We start from the raw sequence: 22,659 nt of genomic DNA, 5'->3' as shown, positions 1-22,659 counted from the left end.
GAACTATGGTTTACTTGGGACACCTTGTAGGTGGAGGCCAAGTTCAGCCACTCCAGCCTAAGATCCAGACTATTCTGGACTGGGCAGCTCCAAAACCCCAGACTCAAGTCAGGGCATTCCTTGGCTTGACTGGGTATTACAGGAGGTTTGTGAAGGGCTATAGATCCATAGTGACAGCCCTCACAGAACTTACCTCCAAGAAAATGCCCAAGAAGGTAAACTGGACTGTAGAATGCCAACAGGCCTTTGACACCCTGAAACAAGCAATGTGCACAGCACCAGTTCTAAAAGCTCCAGATTACTCCAAGCAGTTCATTGTGCAGACAGATGCCTCTGAACATGGGATAGGGGCAGTTTTGTCCCAAACAAATGATGATGGCCTTGACCAGCCTGTTGCTTTCATTAGCAGGAGGTTACTCCCCAGGGAGCAGCGTTGGAGTGCCATTGAGAGGGAGGCCTTTGCTGTGGTTTGGTCCCTGAAGAAGCTGAGACCATACCTCTTTGGTACTCACTTTGTAGTTCAAACTGACCACAGACCTCTCAGATGGCTGATGCAAATGGAATGACCTGAGCAACACTGACACCTATATACTACATGAAGATGGATGTCTTTCACAACTCCAAAAAGGGACTTTGCACGTGTCACATATGACCAACCCTCCCCCGATGCATTACGTAACATTGCTACCACTCATCTTACATGGGATGTAACCTTGAAGCACAACATTTAGGGGGTCATTCTGACCCTGGCGGCCGGTGGCCGCCAGGGCCACCGACCACGGGAGCACCGCCAACAGGCTGGCGGTGCTCCCACGAGCATTCTGACCGCGGCGGTTCAGCCGCGGTCAGAAGCGGAAAGTCAGCGGTCTCCCGCCGACTTTCCGCTGCTCGTTTGAATCCTCCATGGCTGCGGAGCGCGCTCCGCAGCCATGAGGATTCTGACCCCCCCTACCGCCATCCTGTTCATAGCGGGAAAGCCGCCATGAACAGGATGGCGGTAGGGGGGGTCGCGGGGCCCCTGGAGGCCCCTGCCGTGCCCATGCCAATGGCATGGGCACGGCAGGGGCCCCCGTAAGAGGGCCCCGCAAGGTATTTCAGTGTCTGCCTTGCAGACACTGAAATACGCGACGGGTGCTACTGCACCCGTCGCACCTTCCCACTCCGCCGGCTCGATTACGAGCCGGCATCCTCGTGGGAAGGGAGTTTTTCCCTGGGCTGGCGGGCGGTCTTTTGGAGACCGCCCGCCAGCCCAGGGAAAAACTCATAATACCCTCCGCGGTCTTCTGACCGCAGAGCGGTATTATGGGGGCGGAATTCTGGCGGGCGGCCTCCGCCGCCCGCCAGAATTAGAATCAGCCCCTTAATGTGGTATTTCTTAATGACACCATTTATGTGGATTAAATATCTGTTCTTAAGCGGTATTAAAATATCCTCTCTTTATCACAGACAATGCTTTAATGAACCCTATAATTTAAAATGTTGCATCACGACAAGAAGACAATTTTGTGGCTCCACATCCGTAGTTCCCCCGCACACACTATTTGTGACCTAAACCCAACTCTGACGTTATAATCACTTTCATGAAATCAGGATTCAACCACAGACATACCGTTTTACATCATTCAAGCTCACTGAACTTGATAGTCACTTTACAATACGCCGAATGTAAGCCGTTCGAAAGCGACCATACCAAGTCCTCCCCGCTTCCTTACTGTATATCTGTATGTGCTCTCCTTCTTTTATTGGAGTTTGACTGTTTTACTCAGACCTTTTGTAATATTTAAATAAACTTTACTAAGCATCCCTTAGGGCAACTTGGAACCCACTTGTATGATGATTTTATTGCTAAAAGATATTTGGCTAGATCATTTGGGTCCAGATTAGGCTTTTTCGACAGAGAAAGAATGTGTCCTGTTTTGAGTTTGTCTGCAAAGACTCTTTGAGTCTTTCCAGAACCTTCCAGAGGGAAGTGTTGATGAAATTGAGGGGAACAGTGAAAGTTTCACTATAGATGACAGCAAAATATAGTTATCATCAAACAAAATGTGATGTGTGTTCACAACAATCCTTTATTCGCTGATTGTGATATGTAAAACTCCACTTTCAAGCTGCTTCAGAGCCCCAAACAACTTCTTGTGAACTGATGGGAATTGTAATTCCTTACAGTGTCTTAGCATAAATTGATCTGACCACCAAGGAAGACTCCTTGAGCTGTGAAGACATCCATCCATGCTCATATTATGTTTATAAAAACTTTATTTGCCAACTCCCCAGATCAACATAGAAAAATCTGCATGAAATGATGCTTAATATAGAAAAAGAGATGCTATACTCCGGAGATAAAGAGAAAGAGAGATAGTGATTCCTCTAATCCACCTTCTACTGACAATGGTCACTATTATGATGTTTGTGATGACTATGCTACAGGTGATGATGACTGTGAAAACAAAATATAATATAATTGGGTTGCAAGCAACAGCAAATAGACAACCAGAGTGAAGTTGCACATGATGTTACTTGGACCGCAAGGTGGAAAACGCGTTAGTGGCAGCTACTCATTTACAGTTTTCTGTTGTGTGCAGGCCCTTGACTCAAATCCTCTTCCAGTGCTCAACTGAAGATACAGACTAGCTGCAGGGGGGCTGAGAAGGCACAACAGAGCTTTACACAAAAAGTCCACAGCTCCATTGACCCTCCAAAGTTGTACTGGCATCCAACCCTGCCACCCTTTGGCTAGGGTGTCTTTACCTTCCGCGGCACAAATATTTTTTAAAAAAATACTTGCTGTTCTCTTTACCTATAACAGATTTCCCACAACCCTATTACCCTGAGTAATTACCTCCACTATACTGTATTGTCTCAGTATTATTCAAATGCAATGCCTAGAAGACCAGGTCATGTTCTCAGCCTTCTCTCCACTTCCCACCTGATGCCTGGTCTCAGTTCTTAACGCAAAATAGGAAAGCGGGTGCAATACGCCAAGCAGCTCTACGAGAACCAATATCAGTGTGGACTTCAGTCCCTCATCATTTTGTAGTGGGTCTACACAGAACCACATCTAGCAGAGAAAGGTGTGGTTGTTGATGCAAGAGCGCAACCTACATTGACCACCATGATGATGTCTGGCGAGAACCAAGAGGTGGAGAAGGTGGTTGAGACAGCAAAAGGGCCATACCATAACACCACTTCCCTCGGGTCTCTGGAGACCTGTGGGAGATAAGAAACCTATCCACTAGAGCCCTGGCTTAAGAGCCCAATGTCCCATTGCTCCAGTGTCAGAGCAGTGAATAATTAGACTTGACTTTCAGAACTCAATAACCAGGTATCAAATCTAGTATTATGGATAAAGGCTTCCAATAGAACCATACACAGCAAAAATACTACCCCTGCTGCGGGTAGAGGAGAAGAAAGACATTTGAAAAACATGCTGCTGATAATGGTCAAGCACAGGGCATGTGTGCAACAATCTGATCCATCAGTAAGTATTTCAACCCTGTATTTTTGGCCTCCAACAGGTGGATCCTCACTTTCAGCACCAATATATTTCACATTAAAAAACATAAAGAAACCTACATCTCGATGTCGACAGATTACGCTTACCTTTCGTTGTTGAGAGCCATGCGCGGTGGATCAAGGTTCGGATTCTCCATGGACTCCATCTGCGGACATCGAAGGAAATAGTAGAGCGTGTGCAAGGCATTCGGGGACCACGTGATTGGCTGCTGCTGTCGCGTCTGTCGGACCGGGCTCATGCCAGGACGGAGCGTGTTTAAACATTGCATGTGGTGCATTGCTCGTGATACTAAGTCACCTACATGATAGGACAGAAGATGACAGTCTTAGAATTCACTTGGACCTTTGTATTGCACCTCACATTGTAAAGACATATAGAGAGTTTTAAAAATGACCTCTGATTAAGTGAACATTCAGTAAAACTTGAGGTGCAGTTGTCCCAGCAGCCCCCACAGCCTCTTTCTGAGCTGACTCACTTTTCAAAATGCCTGCACCCTCTTTCTGAGCATTCCCATTTCCGCAACACTTTTTGAGCTAATTTTTCCAAACACCTACCTCCTCTTTCTGAGCCAAATGCCTCCACCTTTTCTGAACTAATTCAATTTCCTAACCCCCACACCCTCTTCCTAAGCTAACTTGATTTTCCAGATGTATGCACCCTCTTTCTTCAGCTGATTGCATTTTCCAAACATCCACACCCAGTTTCTGAGATAATTCGGATTTGATAACCCCAACATTTTTTTCCATTCTCAAGGCTTTCTTTTACCACTCTTTGGCCCAAATGTGAGCCCCCCTTATCAGTCTCAAAGTTCCTTTGTGTTTTTACTCTGCTTCTTAGTTGTGTTCAATCTACCTTCACACAGTTGCTGACATGTGGTACAGTCCTCATTTCTAGGGCGGGTCACGTTTGCTTGAGCTCGGATGACTTTTGAAGGTTGCACAAACAGATTCTAGACTAAGCTAAAACACCACGTTGACTCTGTGTCCTGCAAATAATTATATTTAAAGGAATAGTTTTTGCTCCTCATGACTATGGCCAATGCCAGTACATTATACTCAATAGAAGATCCAGATTGCTTGAAATCACTTTAAGATTTTTTAACACATAATAGCCTTCTTTGCCTTACAACAACTGAAAGACTTACAGTGCAGACCTTTAATCGTGAACAAATCATCATCATGAGAGATCCTAAATCTAACTATAATAGCTACAGATATCAAAAATTCTGTTTTATTCTCTTCTTGCACAGATGCATTTTAGGAGCGATAAATTATTTCATTCAGGGTGCTTCCCTCTTCTACTGTGATGTACCATAGTTTCCATAAAATGAAAAGCTTGCAAACTTGGTTGCAGTGCTTAGTTTTTAACACAATAAGTGTCAGCCCGACTTTTAATCAGAGGGTACCTAATATCAATAGCGTAAATCCATATGAGCATATCCAACGACATAATTGCTACGGGTATGCCCAGATATGGTTCCCATGCTGTACTGTGCCATAGTACTCAACTTATACCTCACTGATGAGATCTAATCAGGTCAAATCCGCTCTGGGTGTGTCTTGTATCCTCATCTAGAGGGGGTCTGGCCTGCCAGTTCAGGCTGAACTTTTGTTTTTGGAGCTGAACCAAGACAGATTTGCACGAGGCAGGTCTCAGTTTAAATTAGGACAGATGGTGAAAAACGACAGTCTGAAATGTGGACCCACGTGATCGCCTGTGGCTAAGATTAATTCAAGCATTCCATCCATCACCTTGTTTTTTTGTGGTGATGTAATTGGGAAAACTAAACAAAGTGTTAATTTGTGGTTTATCTGAAACTAATCTATCTAGTTAGAAGGTTGTTTTTGATATTTGTGGGTGGCCCAAGGATTGGTCATTCAATTGCATCTAGTCACTCACACCAAACAAGTAAAAAATTATATCCTCAGGACTGTGGAAGACGTAATAATAAGAGGTATTTGGTGTTTGATTATATTCTGGGTACATATACACATGCAACACAAAAAAATTATGCAGGGAGTGCTGAAACTTTTCAAACAGTCACAGATCTGGGTTAAATCCATTGTTCTTTTGCTCACCACGCCACACCGGTTTGGACCCAGCCATATGCAAATCAGTCTTGACCCTGTTCCCTCATGGAAACAGTCCAGCCTGAACTGCCAGGCCAGGTCCTCCCTGGACCGGAAACAAGAATCCTGGGACCGGTTTGGGGGTATCACCCCTTATCAGCCAGGCTAGCTTGAAACCAGTGATCCAGCAAGCAAGGGACTCGTCTGGACTTACCTTGGCCACTTAGAGTGACTTTAGTAACACAAAAGGATGATGGACGGAGTGCTGAAACTTTCCCAACACTCACATATACACATTTCAGTGCAGAGTGGGGGAGAAGGTGAGTGCATTCAACAGGAGGACCCTGTAAAAGCTGTTAAAATGAATGACTAAAATGCAGAGTTGGGGCTGGGGCACCAAGCCTTGTATAGATTCTCTTCTTCAACTACCTTCTGAAATGAAACCCATTCTAAAGGACTTTTCTGTGTTTGAAGATGATTTAAGGCTAAAGGTCCCAGGTAAAGTTTTCTGTCCCCATGTCAATTATGTTTTGGTGTCTTTTACTCTTTGGGTAACTTTTGAGATGTCCAAGTCGTGTGTTTACCAGGTCTCCTGTTTGCCCTGTGTAGTTTGGTTGATAAACAGACAAGCTGCGTCAGACCACCGCATTCTCTAAAGGGTCCACGCCACATCATCACACACGTTGCCCAACAACTACCTCGCTGTTTTGCCTCGTTTGTCACCACTAATTCTTGTAATGGAGAGACCACCCTAGGCCTGGACACCAAAATCAAAGTACCCCCCTTAGTGAACCAGATATCTAAAATAAAAGTGGCCCTCGTTTGCAAATCAGGCCCACTTTTGCACATCAGGTCAGTTTTGAACCTGTACCGATTCGTAACCTGAAGAGCCAATGAAGAAAAGATTTTTAAAACAACCCAAAACAAGAAAGTGTGTGTTTCAGCGTTCATATTAAGCACACCACTACATATAATTTAATATTTTTTTTATTGAGACTCATGATCGACGTATGAATTTATCAATATCAATGTATCTCATATATATGCATAGAGCCCTGAAGTAGTGGCCACACAGCCTGGGCTCTACATACAACCAGTGCTTTAAATGGGCCGGTACTCGCAGGTACTGAGTACCGGCACTTCTTATTTTTCTCACTCTGAGTACCGGCACTTCTCTGCTGCCAAGTAGAGTACCGGTACTCATGAAGGGTAGTCTCATTAGCTGCTAGTGCTGCTGAGCACTAGGCTGTCAGAGTTGAACCTGTCTCTGACAGCTAAGGTGCTGCTCTAGCCCTGAGCCGACCCCGCTGAGCTATTCAGCAGGAATTATCTGCCTAATGTCCGGGTATTCACCATCACGCTGTGTTTGACAGAACAGGGCCCATTCAGGCCCTGTGCTGTCCATCACATTCACACTACTGTATGCATTTCTGCAAACACAGGAATGGAGGGATCCCCGCTAACAGCGACATCTAAGAAAGCCATGGGAGGAAAGAAGTTTAAAATGGCTTTAATTCCTCCTGAGTCTTTTGAAGGAGGGTCTGCTTACGTCTGTGGGTGTGCCTGCTTGTATGCATGTGTTCTTCTGTGAGAGAAAAGCGAATGAAAGAGGGAGAGAATCGGGACACTTTAAGGAGGACTGTGTGGAATGCTTTGTGAGTGCGTGTCTGCTTGTTTCGTTGTGTGTGTTTGCTCAAGAATATATAGTATTGTGCAAAACGACAGCAAATAACAGTATGGCATTAGGAAGCTGCAAATATTGGAAAACAAAACAAAATGTTAAAATATAATTGTGTTTCGCTTTCATTTTGTGTAACGAGTTAACTTGTTTTATTTAAACACATTTCTCGTGTGTCTTGGTATGTGCTGTAACTGGTATATAAGTCATAACTTATCCTCATGTCTTGCTCTTAGCCCCGCCCCTTGCCCCACCCACCACACTACAAGCTCATGTTCATGAGTACCTGCACTTATTTTTTCCAATTTAAAGCACTGCATACAACAACCAAAAAATATTCGGCACGAGCCCTGTAGGACTAGGAAATGAATTGCGCCATTAATGAGAAACTCTGGCGCCGCCGTGTGAAAAGCGGCCCTTCCCAGGCAGGAATAACACGGGTGTCTCGTCGAGTGATTTCATTTTACCACAGTCCTGCATGCCTCACCCAGAGACTGGAAAATACTTCGCACGTCTCCAGGCTTCCGAACCTGTCCTCCAAAGAGGCAGAGTTTGTTCCTGGCCCCGGCTCGAGTCGAATGAATGGACCCAAAGTCTCTGTAAACCCGGCCCCGTGCGGTTCTGGGAAAGATCTGGGACTGAAAGGTGTTTGGAGGGTCGGCGCCTCCCTCCCGCCTTTAATTGTGGCGCAGGCCTTCCCGGGCCATGGGCAGTAACAGAGAAGGCTTGTGTGGCTCGGGCATGCCGCACAGGCCCCCTCTTGTCCTCGCCAGTAAATGGAGGTGTGTGAGGGAACTCTGGAGACCCAAACCTAACTACAGCAGGTGTGAGTCTCTGACACTGGATCCAAGCGCATCCAGGTGCGGCTACTTTGTCCAGTCCTGGTTTTACCTTTGCACTCTCAGGTACTTTGCGTTTTTCTTCCCTTTAAAGAAGACAATGCAACTAAAACTTACTTGAGATCGTTATATAACATGTTTACAAAGAACCCTACCCCTACCTTGGGATTTACTTAAAGGCAGCCATAAGGGCAGTTTAGAGAACAAAAAACAATTCTCTTCTCTAGCAAACCCCCAAAGTAGGTACTCTAGAATGTTTGTTTGATGGGCCAGCTGGGGTTTTAGGTTTTTTGTGTGATTATTCACTGGATGGCACTTTTAATATAAGGAGAATGTGCCCTAATTCTAAAGGTTTTTGCAGGTGACACTACATAAGGTATAGGTTTTCAAAACTAGTCAATGGGGCCATGCCACATTTTCAGGATAATCACATCAGCTAAATGTAGAAACAATCAATCTAAAGAGAATCACTTACATGGTCAGTGGTTATCCTGAAAATCTGACCAGGACCCAGTCCTCAAGGGCCAACATTCTTCATCCTTGGCATCCTGGAGATTTGTAAATCAGGTCAGATGTATTTATGCATTACGAAGGATGACAGCGGCATCACCAGTGCCCGCTGCCATGGAAACTCTCCTCAGGACCGTCCATGAATTCTGGAAAGACCACTGCTCCATACACTTACGCTCAACTTTACTGACACTCCAATAAAACTAAGCCAATTTCCCTCAACATAGGTGAACCACAGTAAGCCCCAAGAACACTTCACCACTTCTCCTCGTCCACCGCCGCCATTTTCAACAAATAATTCATATAATAACAAATCTCAGACAAACCACAGTTAAACCCTATTATTTCACACTAACATCATCACAATTGTTCTCTAAGGTTCACACAAAACCTTATCTTGCAGAACACCGTGGTGATCAAAATAGTTAACTCCATAAATATTTACATGTCTCCTTTTAAACTTTGCCCATCAGCAATCCCTAAACAGAGGGCTGCCACCATTTAACTAGTAGCACTCTACGTTACATGCAATGGATATGTGTGAGGTCATTTTTCATCTAATACACTTCACCCGAGGTTTCCTGCATATTTGTTTCTCAACGTTAACACCGGAATAGATTTTACTAAACTGCGCAGAAGGGGTTAGTCTAGCCTGTACCATCCATTATAAAATTGCACACAAAGTTTACATCCTTTCATCTAAGAAAGCACTTATTGGAACACTGGTTATTAGACAATCTACTGGCGAATAATCAAGATCTTTGGTTCATGAAGCAATGGGTGCCAAGAGGTAAAACGCCTGGATTAAACTTGATTGTTGCTACATTCAGTGGTGTTACCACCGACATTCTTTCAAACCATTTACAGGAGGAGCTAGGCAAATGCAATCCACCACTTTCAATCTTTTGTCTCCAGCCAATGAGATGAGTTGAAGATTTCTTCTGTATTTCTGAGGACCTCCAGAGAGATGAGTCAGACGTATATCTGACTCCATGAGATGAACATGGAGTGAGTGTAGGTGGGGAATCAAACTCCAAAACACCTTGTCTTCATGAAGATTGTCTTCCATCAGCCATCGCCACAATGTAACAGGTAAGAAGCCAGGTGTCACTTACGACCATCAGCTGTTCTCCAAACCATCAATCAACACTACATCAAAAATAGCTTTAGAAGTAGACGGTTGAAAAGCATCTTCTCCATCCTTCATGCTATCTACTCGGTCTTGGAAATGTTCCTATATGTCACTCCCACTATCAACCATTGTAATATCCTCAATTTCTGTCCAAGCAAGAAACTGAAAAAAAGGAGCCACTGCTTTGTGGTGCAGAACCGTGTCAATACTGAGAAATCCACAACACAGAATGCTCAAAATGTAAAACAGAGACAATCAGACCTAAAAACAACACCCCAAAGAAAATAGACATTTTCAAACAAAAACTATGAGGTAATGTTAGGCTTAGCACCGTGGCTCAGGTTAGGTTTAGAATTAGTTTTAGGCAAGAGTAGACATATGGTTAAAGGTTACAGTAAGGTTTACATTTAGGATAGGCCACAGTTTTATAAAGTTTAGGTATACAGTTTTGTTTAGTGTAAATAATTAAATTAGAATTAGGATTAAGGTTAGGATTAGAATTTGTGTTACTGTGGGTAAGAGTGTGTAAAATCCATGCTGCAATTAGAGGTACAAAAGCATGCTGGTTATTTTTCTTCAACATATTTAATTATTCATCCACGGATACTCTAGAATGATATGAAGAAGTGCTATTATTCTTTCTGAAAGATAAGTATGAAACATACAGCTGGCACGTGTTTCGCTCAGGCATATTTCACCAAGAGCTTTTTCAAGGTAGATTTATTAGTCCGGTAGTAAGTCACAGTACACAAACAGGACAAACCATATGCCGTGTGCCAAGACCGCAGTTCAGAAATTCATCTTTTGAATTTCTCACCTGATGTGAAAGAGTTTGCAGTATATGTAGGGGACTCTCCTAGTAAATGTACCATTGCATCTCTAACACTAAGGGCACTCTGTGTTTTATTAAATACATAGGTTAAAGGTAAACAACGTAAAAAAGAAAATCCATAACGTTTGTGACATCTCACTAATATTTACAGTGGTTGCTGCTCTCCTGCCCTCAACACGTTTGTGAATATGGATTTTCAGCCACATGTCTTAAACTAGGATAGTTAGGGAAGGGAAGAGAACGTTCAGCTTGGAGGGTATTTCTAGTGGGTTTATTAGAAAGAAAAAAACTGAAGACTTTCTTCCCCCCACTCACTGCCCTACTCCCCTTGGGGATCTGTGGGTGCAGTAGGAAAGCCTTTCAAGTACATTCTTGTGTCTCAAAATAAGCTGTGCCTGAAATGTTAGACACTTAGTCTAGTCACAGAATCTCAAAGGGACATGGACATAAACAAAGCTTCTTAGTGGACCAGCTACAGGAAATTTGTCATGGAGCACACTGCAACCGAGAACCAACAGGAGAAGGGAGGTCAACTGTGCATTAAAAAGTAACGCAGCTGATCGAAGGAAATAAAGTTACAACTAAGAGTGTGCAAAACGATTCTTTTGATGGCAAAGTTTGATGATGGTGACAAACGTTACAGCTTCACAACGTTGTCATAATTCTCCAAAACAGAGTTCGGTTTTTTGATAGTATTTTACCATTTTTGTGCCAATCTCACAGATAAAAAGTAGGTTCGTTTCCTGGGAATTTTTACTATTTTCATCAACTTTCACTTACTGAAGTGAAGCCGAAGAAAGTTTTAAAAAACTGCAAAACCGAACAATATAAACTTTACAACCCTCCACCCCCCGCCCCTGAAAAGAAGGGTTTTAGGTAGAAGCACGTGTGCCAAAACTTTGGGAAGAGGAAACAGAAGGTGAGCTCGATTGCATTTAGAAGCTGAAAGAGACATGCTTATTAGTGAGGTCGAGGTCCCATAACTATGGGAAGATTTGTATTGCGAATGTCCTCAGAGTGCAGACGCATAGACTGCCAGGCACATATAACGTGTTCTCTGTGCGAGGTTTCATAGATTTGTGTGACATTGAAGTTCATTTGACACATCAGTCACCTGTGCAAGATCTCTCCCTGTTTGGGGGAGGGCGAAAGACGAGTAAGCTGTAGTCAATATAGCACTGTAAGTTTTCAGAATTACTGCACATATACAAGTCATAGCAAAATAGTTACGAAAATAAAAAGTAGAAGATAAATTGCTGATGATTTTTCTCCAGGTGTGGGCAGTTGGATTTTTGGATAATGTCGCTTCCCACCGCCACCATTCTGCAGGGTATAATGGGAATAGTTCCTGGCCAAGGCATCCATGAGTAACTGAGAATGACTTGGGCACGCTTTCACAAAATGTTGACGCAGAAGGGCTCATATTCAGAGAATGGATTGTTTCGGCATTTCTATTTTTTGGGGTAAGCAATGGATTTAGACCAGTCATGCTAAATTGAGATTTTAAACTTGCAATTTTGTAACCAAAATAGATAAGAGAAAGGGGATTCCTGGGTCACAAGACACTTTTGGGTTTCATGCATGCGTTAAAAAGGCTACAATGCTGTTATGTGCAAGGTTTTGCTCTGCCTATACACTTGAGAGTAGCCCCACTAGCACCCTTCCATGACCCAGAAGAGAAATGTAGATTACTCATAGGCCGGAAGTGCTGCACAGCCCATGACTGTTACAGTATGGCCACGCTGTGTTGGGACATCCGCTTCTGCTCCAGCTTTACGAGAATTCACTTTCCCCTAGGCATAATGCTATAACCGGGGTCCACACAGGAGCGTGAAGTATGGTTAAGGAACATATGGGGCTCAGGGGAGGCTAAAAGGAGCCAAACAAGGGATTGAAGTACAGGAATTCAACTCAGTCGGGACCGCTAGGTATTTCTATGTGCTGACCAGGGAATAAACTATAGCTCCTAAAGGATTGGCTTCCTGCAACGGCTCGGTGAAGAAAGATGTGTTGCTTTCTGACAAGCTAAGAATTAATATATCATGTTTGCCACCCACAGAACATTAGCATGGTTGGCAGTGGCGGTGAGTGGCTAACTTATTTATATATGTAGGTATAAAGCTGTGCCCCTCTTTCAGACATTCGTTTCTCAGGGGTCGGCTCTTTCTTGTGGTCTGTTTCATATATTCCTGGTGCCTCTGGTGCGTCTCTTATAGTTTATGAATTTTGGACTATACTGTATGCTGATTACACCCTGGCTCTCTATAACTCTATGGCAAAAAATGGATGCCATGGGTGCCACTGGAAGGAGTCATTTGGCAATGGGCCACACCTTTGGCTTTCAGGAGCAATCTTAACACTTAGCTCACCGACTTAAGGTAATGTATTCCATATTTGTTTACGTGTCTTTGTTTCAATGCCAAGCAGTCCCAAACAAGAAACAGCAGAACATTTCTACAACAAATCAGTATTGCATTGAAGTAGCATTTTTATAGCGCCTCATGCTCCGGAGGACTCCAAGCGCTTCTTGGTGGGCAAGTAGTAGGGCTGTTAGGCTTGGTTGGCAGAGTGAGAGTTTATAATGTTGCTTATTTGGGAAGAGGATTATGCCAGAAAGTGGGAGTTTAGTTTTGCATATGTGTGTGTGTGTATATATATATTTGTATAGATACAAGTTATATACATTTTTATATATTTATACACGTTATTCATTTATATTTTTAATCATATTTATATGGTGCAGAGATTACCCAAAGCTTCTAAGGCTTAATAAAAGAAACATAGGACCGCCCCTACCCTGACACCCCCGCAGCATGCCACAAGTTTAGAAACCCAGGGCGAGGTCAGCTGCAGCTGTGAACAAGTTCTGCCCAGCCACAACAACTACTACCCAGCACGGTGCGCCGCCGCCTCATCCCAGCTTATTTTGATTCCCTGTGGCCTACGTGTGAGGGTCGGTGAGAGCTCTGAGAGCCCTCCCCGCCCTGCCCGGGCCTGAGGCGGGCAGTCACACCACACTTACACCGCGGTCTCCCTGCTCCCGCCACGGGCGGGGACTGCCGGGAAACAGGAAGACGCCGCGCCTCGCGCAGGCCTCTGATTGGCCAGCCGCGTCTGTAAACACCGGCGCGAGCCCGTCCTCGCTCCGCTTCCCAGAATCCTCGGTGGTTCCAAGACAGCGCTGGGCTGGAACCCGAGCCCGGGGAAGCCTCCCGGGGACGTGGGATGCGGCTGGGGCGGAAATATCAAGAGGGTTTGGATCAGCAGCAGTCTGTCGGCGGTGGGCGTGAACCCTCTGGGAAAACGGGCTTCACTCTCTGATTGGAAAATTTAGGTTATTTCGTCATGTTGTGCAAAGACCTACAAAAAAACAGCTTTGAAGGCTAGGCATGATTTTGTTTTGTTTTGTTGCTATTGTCCATTATATGTGTTTGGACTGCTAAAATCCAGCAAAGTATGCACACTGAGCAAAATGCCTCTTGTGCAAAGATTGCTGATAAATGCTTTATTCGATTTAGCGTTAAACAGAACTGATTTGCTGCATTCATATAAGTTGAATCATAGAACTTCACCTTGTTAGAAAAATATTGTCTCAGTGGTTGAAATAAAACCTTCAGCCGAGGTGTCCAACATAGGTTCTCAAACAACAACCCCAGGCCAGAATTTCAACACTGCAACATCTGATATATCTACATGCAGTAGATTATAATGCAAGCCATTTACTTATTGGTTATAATCAAAATGTACTATGGACGTGAGCCTCCTAAACCCATATTTGACAGCAGTGCTATAAAAGTGCAATGGTTTCTGGGAGCATCACTTATCAAGGAAGGTGTTCCATAGCCTGGAGACTTTATACTTAAAAATACATAGCCTGGTTTATCAAACCCAAGATTAAAAATAATAGGAACAGATTTCAGTTTTTTTGCAATGAATGGAAGGATCCTAAAACTACTTAAATATTTGACAAATCTTTGGAAAATGTTTTTTTTTTCTCCAACCAATTTCAGCATATGTTCAGCTGCAGCATTCAGTAGAACTCAGTGTAAAGTTTGGCCTGTAAAATGTCAAACTAGTGGGTCCCAACCTGTGGTCCAGGGACCCTTGGGGGTTCGCAAAGCCTCCTCAGGGGGTCCGCGACCGCTTAGCAAATTAAATAATGCTAACAGATTAGGTCCCCAGCTTTCAGAAATGAAATAAAGTCCCTGGGTTCCAGTAATGATAAAGTTTGGGAACCACTGTGTTAGACCATCCTGAACATTTTTACAAATCTGAAAGAGTTATGTAGGTCACTTGCTAAACTTTATGATTTAAGAAGTAAAACGTACGGGCCCTATCCATAAAGGTAAATTAGTGGGCATCAACCTGCTCCCTGACCTCTTCCTTCCCTAGAAATAGACTGCGATTTACTCCAGCCAAGTGTTGTAGTAACTCCCCTTCCAGGATGAAAAGGGGAACGGATCAACTCCTGATTTGGTGTGGGGTGCACATTAAGAGCTTTCTCCGCAAGGGAAAAGAAAATGTGAATTTGCACCGGAGGGTCAATTGCTTGTGAGGAGTTCTTGGAATCAAAGAGCTCTCTGCAGGGGGAGTACGAGTCTTTAGGGGAAGTCACACGACGTTCCCTGTAGTGTACCCGGATCTCTGTGCCTGGTTTAGCTTTCCAAACATACTACTGGGAATCTTTGTGAATTAAAAAAGTATAAGTGCGCCCAAGACGGAGGTGTAAATCTCTGCACATACATTTATGTTTTTTTCGTGAATAGGGTTTTTAATTTTATAAAAAATGCACAGTTTTTGTAACTGTGTCGGTCTTGCCCAGTTGTGGTTGTCCTCTCTTTGGCTTTTGATTTCATGTTGGTTTTCCAGACTTTGCTTCTGAATTGAACTGTGGAGCGTTTGGGCCACTGGTCTTGTAAGGGAGCCAGAGTGTCGTAAGCACTAACCAGAGTGGTATTGTGGGTTTCCATTATTTTACAGTGTGGACTGATTCAAGGTCCAGGAAACTCCCAGATGTGCGATCTAGTGCGTCATTTTGTTTGGATTGAGGTTTTTCTTGGACATTAAAAAGGTTAGCTTAGGTCTTTGCGCAGACTTGTGGGTCAGTGAGAGTACAGTATAAACCGTAAGGATCTCAGGCGTAGCTATTGCTAGTGCAGCAGGTGCAGTAACACTGGGTCTAAGGGGCAAACTGCACCTTAAATACAGCAGCTTTTTACTCCCATGTCAGGGGTGGGCAGCCTGTTTCTTTGGTTGCATGAGGGCCCATGGCAGCCTTTGCTATGCCACTGCTAACGATGTGATTGAAACAAAAAATGAGCAAATCTATCTGATTTTGCCAATGCCTGTTTCTTGAAGATGGTAGGTACCTGGTACACCATCAAGGAGATCGGACCTTCTCATGCAGTCAAACGACTTACAGCACAACCTTTTGGTATCTGTGTTAAAAACCGCACAACCTAGCGCTGTAATGCGGTCTTGTGGCACTTTATGTTCTCCTACTTAATACATGAATGTGACCCGGGGTAAGCAGCTGGTTGCAGTCTATGGCTGCGGGGGGCACTAGTACACTTGCTGCTGTGTTTTTGGTGCATTTATGCAGTAGCTTGGATCAACTTTACATTTTAATCACAGGGCACAAAAGAGACCAAGCGGTATTTCATTGAAATGTGACAATATTGACACATATAGAGAATGGCCCAACAAGTACAGTCTTGGTTGTATTGAGTTTAACTGGTAGCTTGTGCAACTATAGACTATCACTCTAAAGAATGTAAACATTCTCCTACTAGAGTGTCACGTTGCCTGTGAATAATACATGTTTAAAGTTAACCAACCTAATGGTGCGTAGTTTATAAACCTTTGAAGGATGAAAGGGTGAATGGACCCATCAGGAATTTGAACTTGTACCATGAGGTCATGAAAGTGTCACCAGATATGCGAGGACTAGAGTTTGAATATTAAACTAACCTAGTACTAAACTGTGGTAAGGGAGTTAGCTCGATTTAATCACTAAAAGCCACTTTCAACAAATTTGACCTGTTTTACATTTATAAATTATATAAATTTAAAACAGGTCATTTTTTAAAAGTACGTTTTAATGGTGTAACAAAAAGTATGCATTTGTAAAGCACACGTTGTTTGGGAATAACATATGTTTACCGTTAGCCATCTTGATGGCACGTAATTTATCAACCGTTGAAGGATGAAAGGGTGAATGGTCCCACTAGGATTTGAACTTGTCACCATGAGGTCAAGCGCAGAGTCGGGGACAGCATGTAGTGGTCCGCTGAGCCACCAGGCCTGGCCTTTATATAACGGCGATACATTTCCACATTTCTTAATGCTTTTATTTTCATCAGCCTTAACAAGCCCAGGCTTGTAGAGAAGAGTTTTATGGCCAAATGTGACAAACAGCTGAGCAATGCAATATTTGGTATAAAGCTGCATATACTGGACGTTCACAAAAGACCGTTGCTTCTAAAATACTGAAGCACGAACCTTGACCGACATAAATATGCATATTCCAATGTATGTTTTATTTGTTTGTGATTAGTTGTGAGTGAAAAGGCACCCGTGCAAAGAGTGCTGGAGTAGGACATCAGAACACGCTTAGGACAGAAAATGTCTGTTTTCAAGGCCACAGGAATGATACGATTGTGCGGCCGCAGGTTTTTTCTCATAATTATAGACTTGCCATGTTTGCCACATGTTTGCCTGCAGAATCTGCATATTTTAACAAAAAAAATATTTCTAGCTCAAATATTTCAAAAGTTGCTGAAAATACAGCAACGCATGTTGGCGCGTCGTGGAAGGCCCTTTGCAAAGTTGGACTGGTCACCTATCTGTTGCTTATTGCTATATTTGGGTGTTAGACTGGAACTAAGGAGGTGTAACCAATGTCCAGGCAGTGTTAACAAGTGTGGAAATTACAAAATAATGAATGAATACTATCACAAAATGCCACATAATTTGTATTAATGTAGTCAACCCAGCTGCATAATTGGCCCTACCCTGCCGCATATTCCCAGTGGGCCTGGCGTATGGTGTAAAGTGATGTTGGTGCATTTTGTATGACAGCTGTAGAGACTTTAGACTCCATGACCTTTTGGTATTTGACTTCTCTACTGAGACTGTCAATATATTAGCCTGAATATTAAGAGGAGAAAAGGGACATAGAGAGAGGACAAGCAGGTGGACTTGGTGAAAACATGGTAGGCGGACAGCAAAAAAAGTTCATAGATCTAACAGATTGGGTTTTTGCTCATAACGTTAGTAAGGTCATAAAAAAAGTTTTTCGAAACCCTAGTTTGTCTCTGTAAGCAAGCGTAATAATAGAACAAGCATTAGCAAAGCCAGTAAAGCCTGGCGTTGGCTGCCAGACTTTGTCTTTGTCAATGCTGGAATTGTTTTTTCATGCTTTTTACAAAACTTTACTGTTAGTCAATCCAAAAACAAAACATTAGCTAAAACCAACATTTTTGGGCTCAAAAACCACACATTGCTATAATAGCTCCTGGCTCTGAAAATAACTACATTGTGTGTGGTTGTGTTGCTTGTGAAAAGGCAGAATGTTGTCACTCACAGTGAATTTAGCCAATGGCTGAAGTGGGCTGACCCACTGCTCAAGCTGTATGCTGTATTGGACAGAATTAAAAAGTGAATGACAGAATAACAGACCTATGGTAGAAGAGAGCTGGCTGAAATCCCAATGTGTCGCTTTCTAGTAAAATCAGAAGGTCTTGGCTAATACCAGGCCTAAAAAAGCAAGGGCACAAGGCATGATAGTGTGCAGTGCAACAGACCAATGCAGTGTGGTAATAAACCAAGCAGAGGATGTTTTCGTGGGAGAAACGAATGAATGAATGAGGCTTTCAACCAGCATGGACAGGAAGTTGTGTTTTTTAAGCTACACAGGACATGACATGTCTGTAGGCAACACAGCACCATGATCACCAGAGAACAGAACAATATTAGCTCAGACCATGATAGTATATCACGTCATGATGAAATATGCTACCGTATATAGTGAAATATATTATTTATGTTACAAGAAACTGGCAAGAAATTAGATTGTGAATTAAATATCAAGGGGCGCAGTGAGTGAAACACTCGGAGTTAATATCTGCTGTGATCTGCAGGTCACTGGTCTGAATCCTGGCAAGGCCGACTCAGCCTTCCATATTTCTAAGGGGTGTAAACTGAGTTCCAGTTCAGTAGGTAATTAGAAACAATATTTACTGTGCATTAAATCGCCAATAGAGTGTTTTGAAGCTGTATATAAAAACAAGTATATTCTTATTTTTCTGATAATATTGTTATCATTATTATTAAAGTCCGTTCTTTCCTGCAGTGCTGCCAATAATGCTGGTATGAACCTATCTCACAGTGGAGGTTAAGTGGCTTTTTAGGTCATAGCATCAGTGAATCTTTACCACAGACAAGGCTAAGAAGTAAAGCTATGTAACACCCATCACTATGAATGGCGTAATAAGAAAGGTCTACACTGTAGAACATGACATCTACTCATTTTGATGAATATATTACAACCGCAGCAACAGAGCAACAACAAAGTATAGCCCTGGACCAAGGGACATATGTGAGGCACTCAGCCCAGGGCAGAACATCACAGGAGATGGAGACAACGTAACACCCATCACTATGAATGCTGTAATTAGAAAAGCATATTCTGTAGCGCATAGCTGCTCAATTTCCTGAATATAGTCAACTTTCAGCAACAGAGCAACGATCATATGTGGGGCAGGCAAGCCAGGGTAGAACATCACTACATACGAAAGTATGTAATGCCGTCCTCATGTCTGGTGTAATAAAGATGGCCTTCCTGGTAGAATATGACCAGCGCCACTGGAATTATGCGATGCTGCAGCGGTTTTCGCATAATTATAGATTTGCCGTCTTTGCCATACAATCCATCATCTGCTGCATAATATGCACGTTAACATATTTTTAAAATATTTCTAGTTCAAAAGTTACTAAAAATGCAGCAACGTCTTGCTGTGCAGTGAAAGGCCCTTTGCAAAGTTGGACTAGACACTTTTTATTTTGTTTTTGATATAATTGGTGTTTGGGTATAAAAATGCTACTAATGAGTCGCAACCAGTGCACAGAAAGTGCTACTAAGTTTCAAAATAATGAAATAATGAAGTAATACTATTACAAAATTTGCTGCACTATGCCGCAGAATTTGGCTCTGCCCCATAATTTGGCCCTCCCCTGCTGCATAATTCCAGTGGCCTGAAGTGTGACTCATTTGGCAAACCGGCAACAACAAACTAAGGACTGGGGATGTCCCTGGACAACAGAGCATCAATGGTTCTCTCGTGTCCAGTGTCCGGATTTAAGAGGTCAAACCAGTAGTGATCACCTAAGACCTACACTTCAGGGGTCTGTAGAGAGATGTCCTGGGCATCTGTCTACTAGTCTACCTGGCATGGGCTTGGATGGGTGCTAGGGCTTCTCTTTAACATGTCTCCTGTGGATTGAGGTGTTATTTATGTAAAATAGGGAGTGATGTAGTGATAATGGTGAAATGACATTTCTGTGCTGCAGTGGGTGTGCGTCTAGTGGTCTTTCTAATATGTTCTGTGGGATGCTGTGTGTGTGGTTTCTTAGTGGTTATTGCTGTTGTGCTCACAGTAATACCACAGTATATAGCACATCTGTTCTGTGTTGGGGTGGGTATGCATTTTATTTCTTGGATGCTGTGTGTGTGGCTTGTTACTGGTTATTGCTGTTGTACTCACAGATATACCACAGTATATGTAGCATCGTGCTGTGTTGGGTGGGTGTGCAGTTTTCTCTTGGATGCTGTGTGTGTGGTTTGTTACTGGTTATTGCTGTTGTGCTCACAGATATACCACAGTATATGTAGCATCTGTGCTGTGTTGGGTGGGTGTGCAGTTTTCTCTTGGATGCTGTGTGTATGGTTTGTTACTGGTTATTGCTGTTGTGTTTACAGTCATACTTAAGTACATGGCACATCTGTGCAGTGTTTGGTGTGCAGGGTTCTCTTGGATGCTGTGTGTATTGTTTCTTAGTGATTATTGCTGTTGTGCTCACAGTGATACCAACGTAAATAGCACATCTGTGCAGTGTTTGGTGTGCAGTGTTCTCTTGGATGCTGTGTGTATTGTTTCTTAGTGGTTATTGCTGTTGTGCTCACAGTGATACCCAAGTACATGGCACATCTGTGCAGTGTTTGGTGTGCAGGGTTCTCTTGGATGCTGTGTGTATTGTTTCTTAGTGGTTATTGTTGTTGTGCTCACAGGGATACCTAAGTACATGGCACATCTGTGCAGTGTTGGATGGGTGTGCAGTTTTTCTTGGATTCTGTGTGTGTTGCTTCTTCTAATGATAGAAGATGTAACAACAGAACAATATCACAATCCTCTTAGAGGACGCAGGAACTATTTTGACCTTACTTTGACCTATAGTTCTATTGCTGGCCACAGCAACATCCTTCCCTACATAATCCACATACCTAAAGAAAGCAACGACAGCCTGGTATGAGCCTGTAAAAGGGATATTCAAAACACATGTATGAGGCAGTATTGAATGTAACTAGAGTAGAAAACCTACATTTTAAGCCATGTAATATAAACCGACCCTAAGACACCTAATGTACTGCGAGGATGGTCTCAGCAGCATCCGCTGCACACCTGGTTCTGCTTAGGAGTGTGTGTGAAGTTGCAAACTCGTACAGAGGCGCCTGGCCACATGCGGAGCAATGGCTGCTGCTCACCTTAGGCGGGTGCCTGGGCTCTCCTCATCTCCGCCTATTGATGGGTGTCCTTTGCCTCGTCTAATGCAGATGTGCTGCTATGCATGTTTTAAGTTGAATAATGAGGTGTGCAGTGCACCACTTACATCACAGCTTATGTCAGAATAACATGATTACCTCTGAACAGTGAAGTAAAAGAACAATTTAGTGCATGACATAGAACAGTGGGTCCCAACTTCTTGACTTCTTTGGACCCCCACTTCATCATTACTGGAAACCGGGGACCCCCACTAAATCATGATTAGAATCCCCCCCACCCCTTGAGTGGGGACCCAATTTGTTAATAATATTTAATGTTCTAAGAAGTTGCGGACCCCCTGAGGAGGCTTCATGGACCCCCAGGGGTCCTCGGACCACAGGTTGGGAACCACTGGCTTAGAACCTAAAGGGTTTTGATCTCGTGCATGGATGAAATATCTAACCGCTGAGGAAGAAAACAAGAAAATATAACTTATAGGCCTGAGTCATAAAGCATTTAATGTGCATATGGTGATCTCAGGTGCACACTTTGGTGTGAACCTGACGTGCAACCTCGCAAAGTTACAATCGCGAGCCCGACTGAGAGACTCAGGACTGGTTTTGTGTTTGTGAGCGGCACCTACAAACACAGAAATTATGGGCATATTTACAAGCCCCTAATGTCATCTTGCGCTGCCTTGGTGTAAAAAATGTTACGCTAAGGCTGCGTTAAGGAGTCCCTTCTCCTGCGCCATATTTACAAAGTGGCGCAATGATTCCATTGCGCCACTTTGTAAACCCTTGCACCACATTATGTCTGCGCCAGGCATAATGTATGCAAGGGGGCCGTTCCGACACAGGGAGGCCCAAAAAAATGGCGCAATGAAATTTACAACATTTCGCTGCCACTTTTTTCCTGTCATTTTTAAAGCCCGCTCAGAGTAGGTGCTAAAATGACGCATCCATTTTAATCAATGAGCCTCCTTGTGCTTTGCTGCACAAGTGTCAAAATGTTTGCTGCTAGGGCAGCAAAGCACCACAATAGCGACAAAAATGTTGACGCTATTGTCCTAATGACTGCCATGGTGCACCTTATTGTAAATATGATGCAACCATGATGTCATTAGGTGGGCAGGGGCAACGCAAGAAAAGTGGTGCATCGGCGATCCCCCACTTTCTTGTAAGTATGCCCCTACGCTTGTGTCGTAGAATTGATACATTCAGAATTTTAGTTTTCTGATCAGAATTTTAGGAGTTCCTGGGTTGAGCAGTCTGCAAACTTAGGAGACCAGCTGCAAACATGTACATTTGTTTCATATTTCATAC

At 43.4% G+C, this 22,659-nt stretch overlaps 1 protein-coding gene across 2 annotated transcripts in view; it reads right to left on the bottom strand.

The window, feature by feature from the left end:
* ABTB2 (ankyrin repeat and BTB domain containing 2) overlaps nt 1-22,659 on the bottom strand; it is a 343,614-nt gene that overhangs the window by 95,447 nt on the left and 225,508 nt on the right. For both annotated transcript variants that reach the window (XM_069221851.1, XM_069221850.1), the window contains one exon: nt 3,601-3,811. In XM_069221851.1, coding sequence (XP_069077952.1) covers nt 3,601-3,811 — 211 coding nt within the window. The remainder of the gene's footprint in view (nt 1-3,600; nt 3,812-22,659) is intronic.

Source organism: Pleurodeles waltl, chromosome 3_1, assembly GCF_031143425.1.
Source record: "Pleurodeles waltl isolate 20211129_DDA chromosome 3_1, aPleWal1.hap1.20221129, whole genome shotgun sequence".
Classification (NCBI taxonomy): domain Eukaryota; kingdom Metazoa; phylum Chordata; class Amphibia; order Caudata; family Salamandridae; genus Pleurodeles; species Pleurodeles waltl.
The sequence above is the reverse complement of the archived record's forward strand: the minus strand, read 5'-3'. Positions and strand labels throughout refer to the sequence as shown.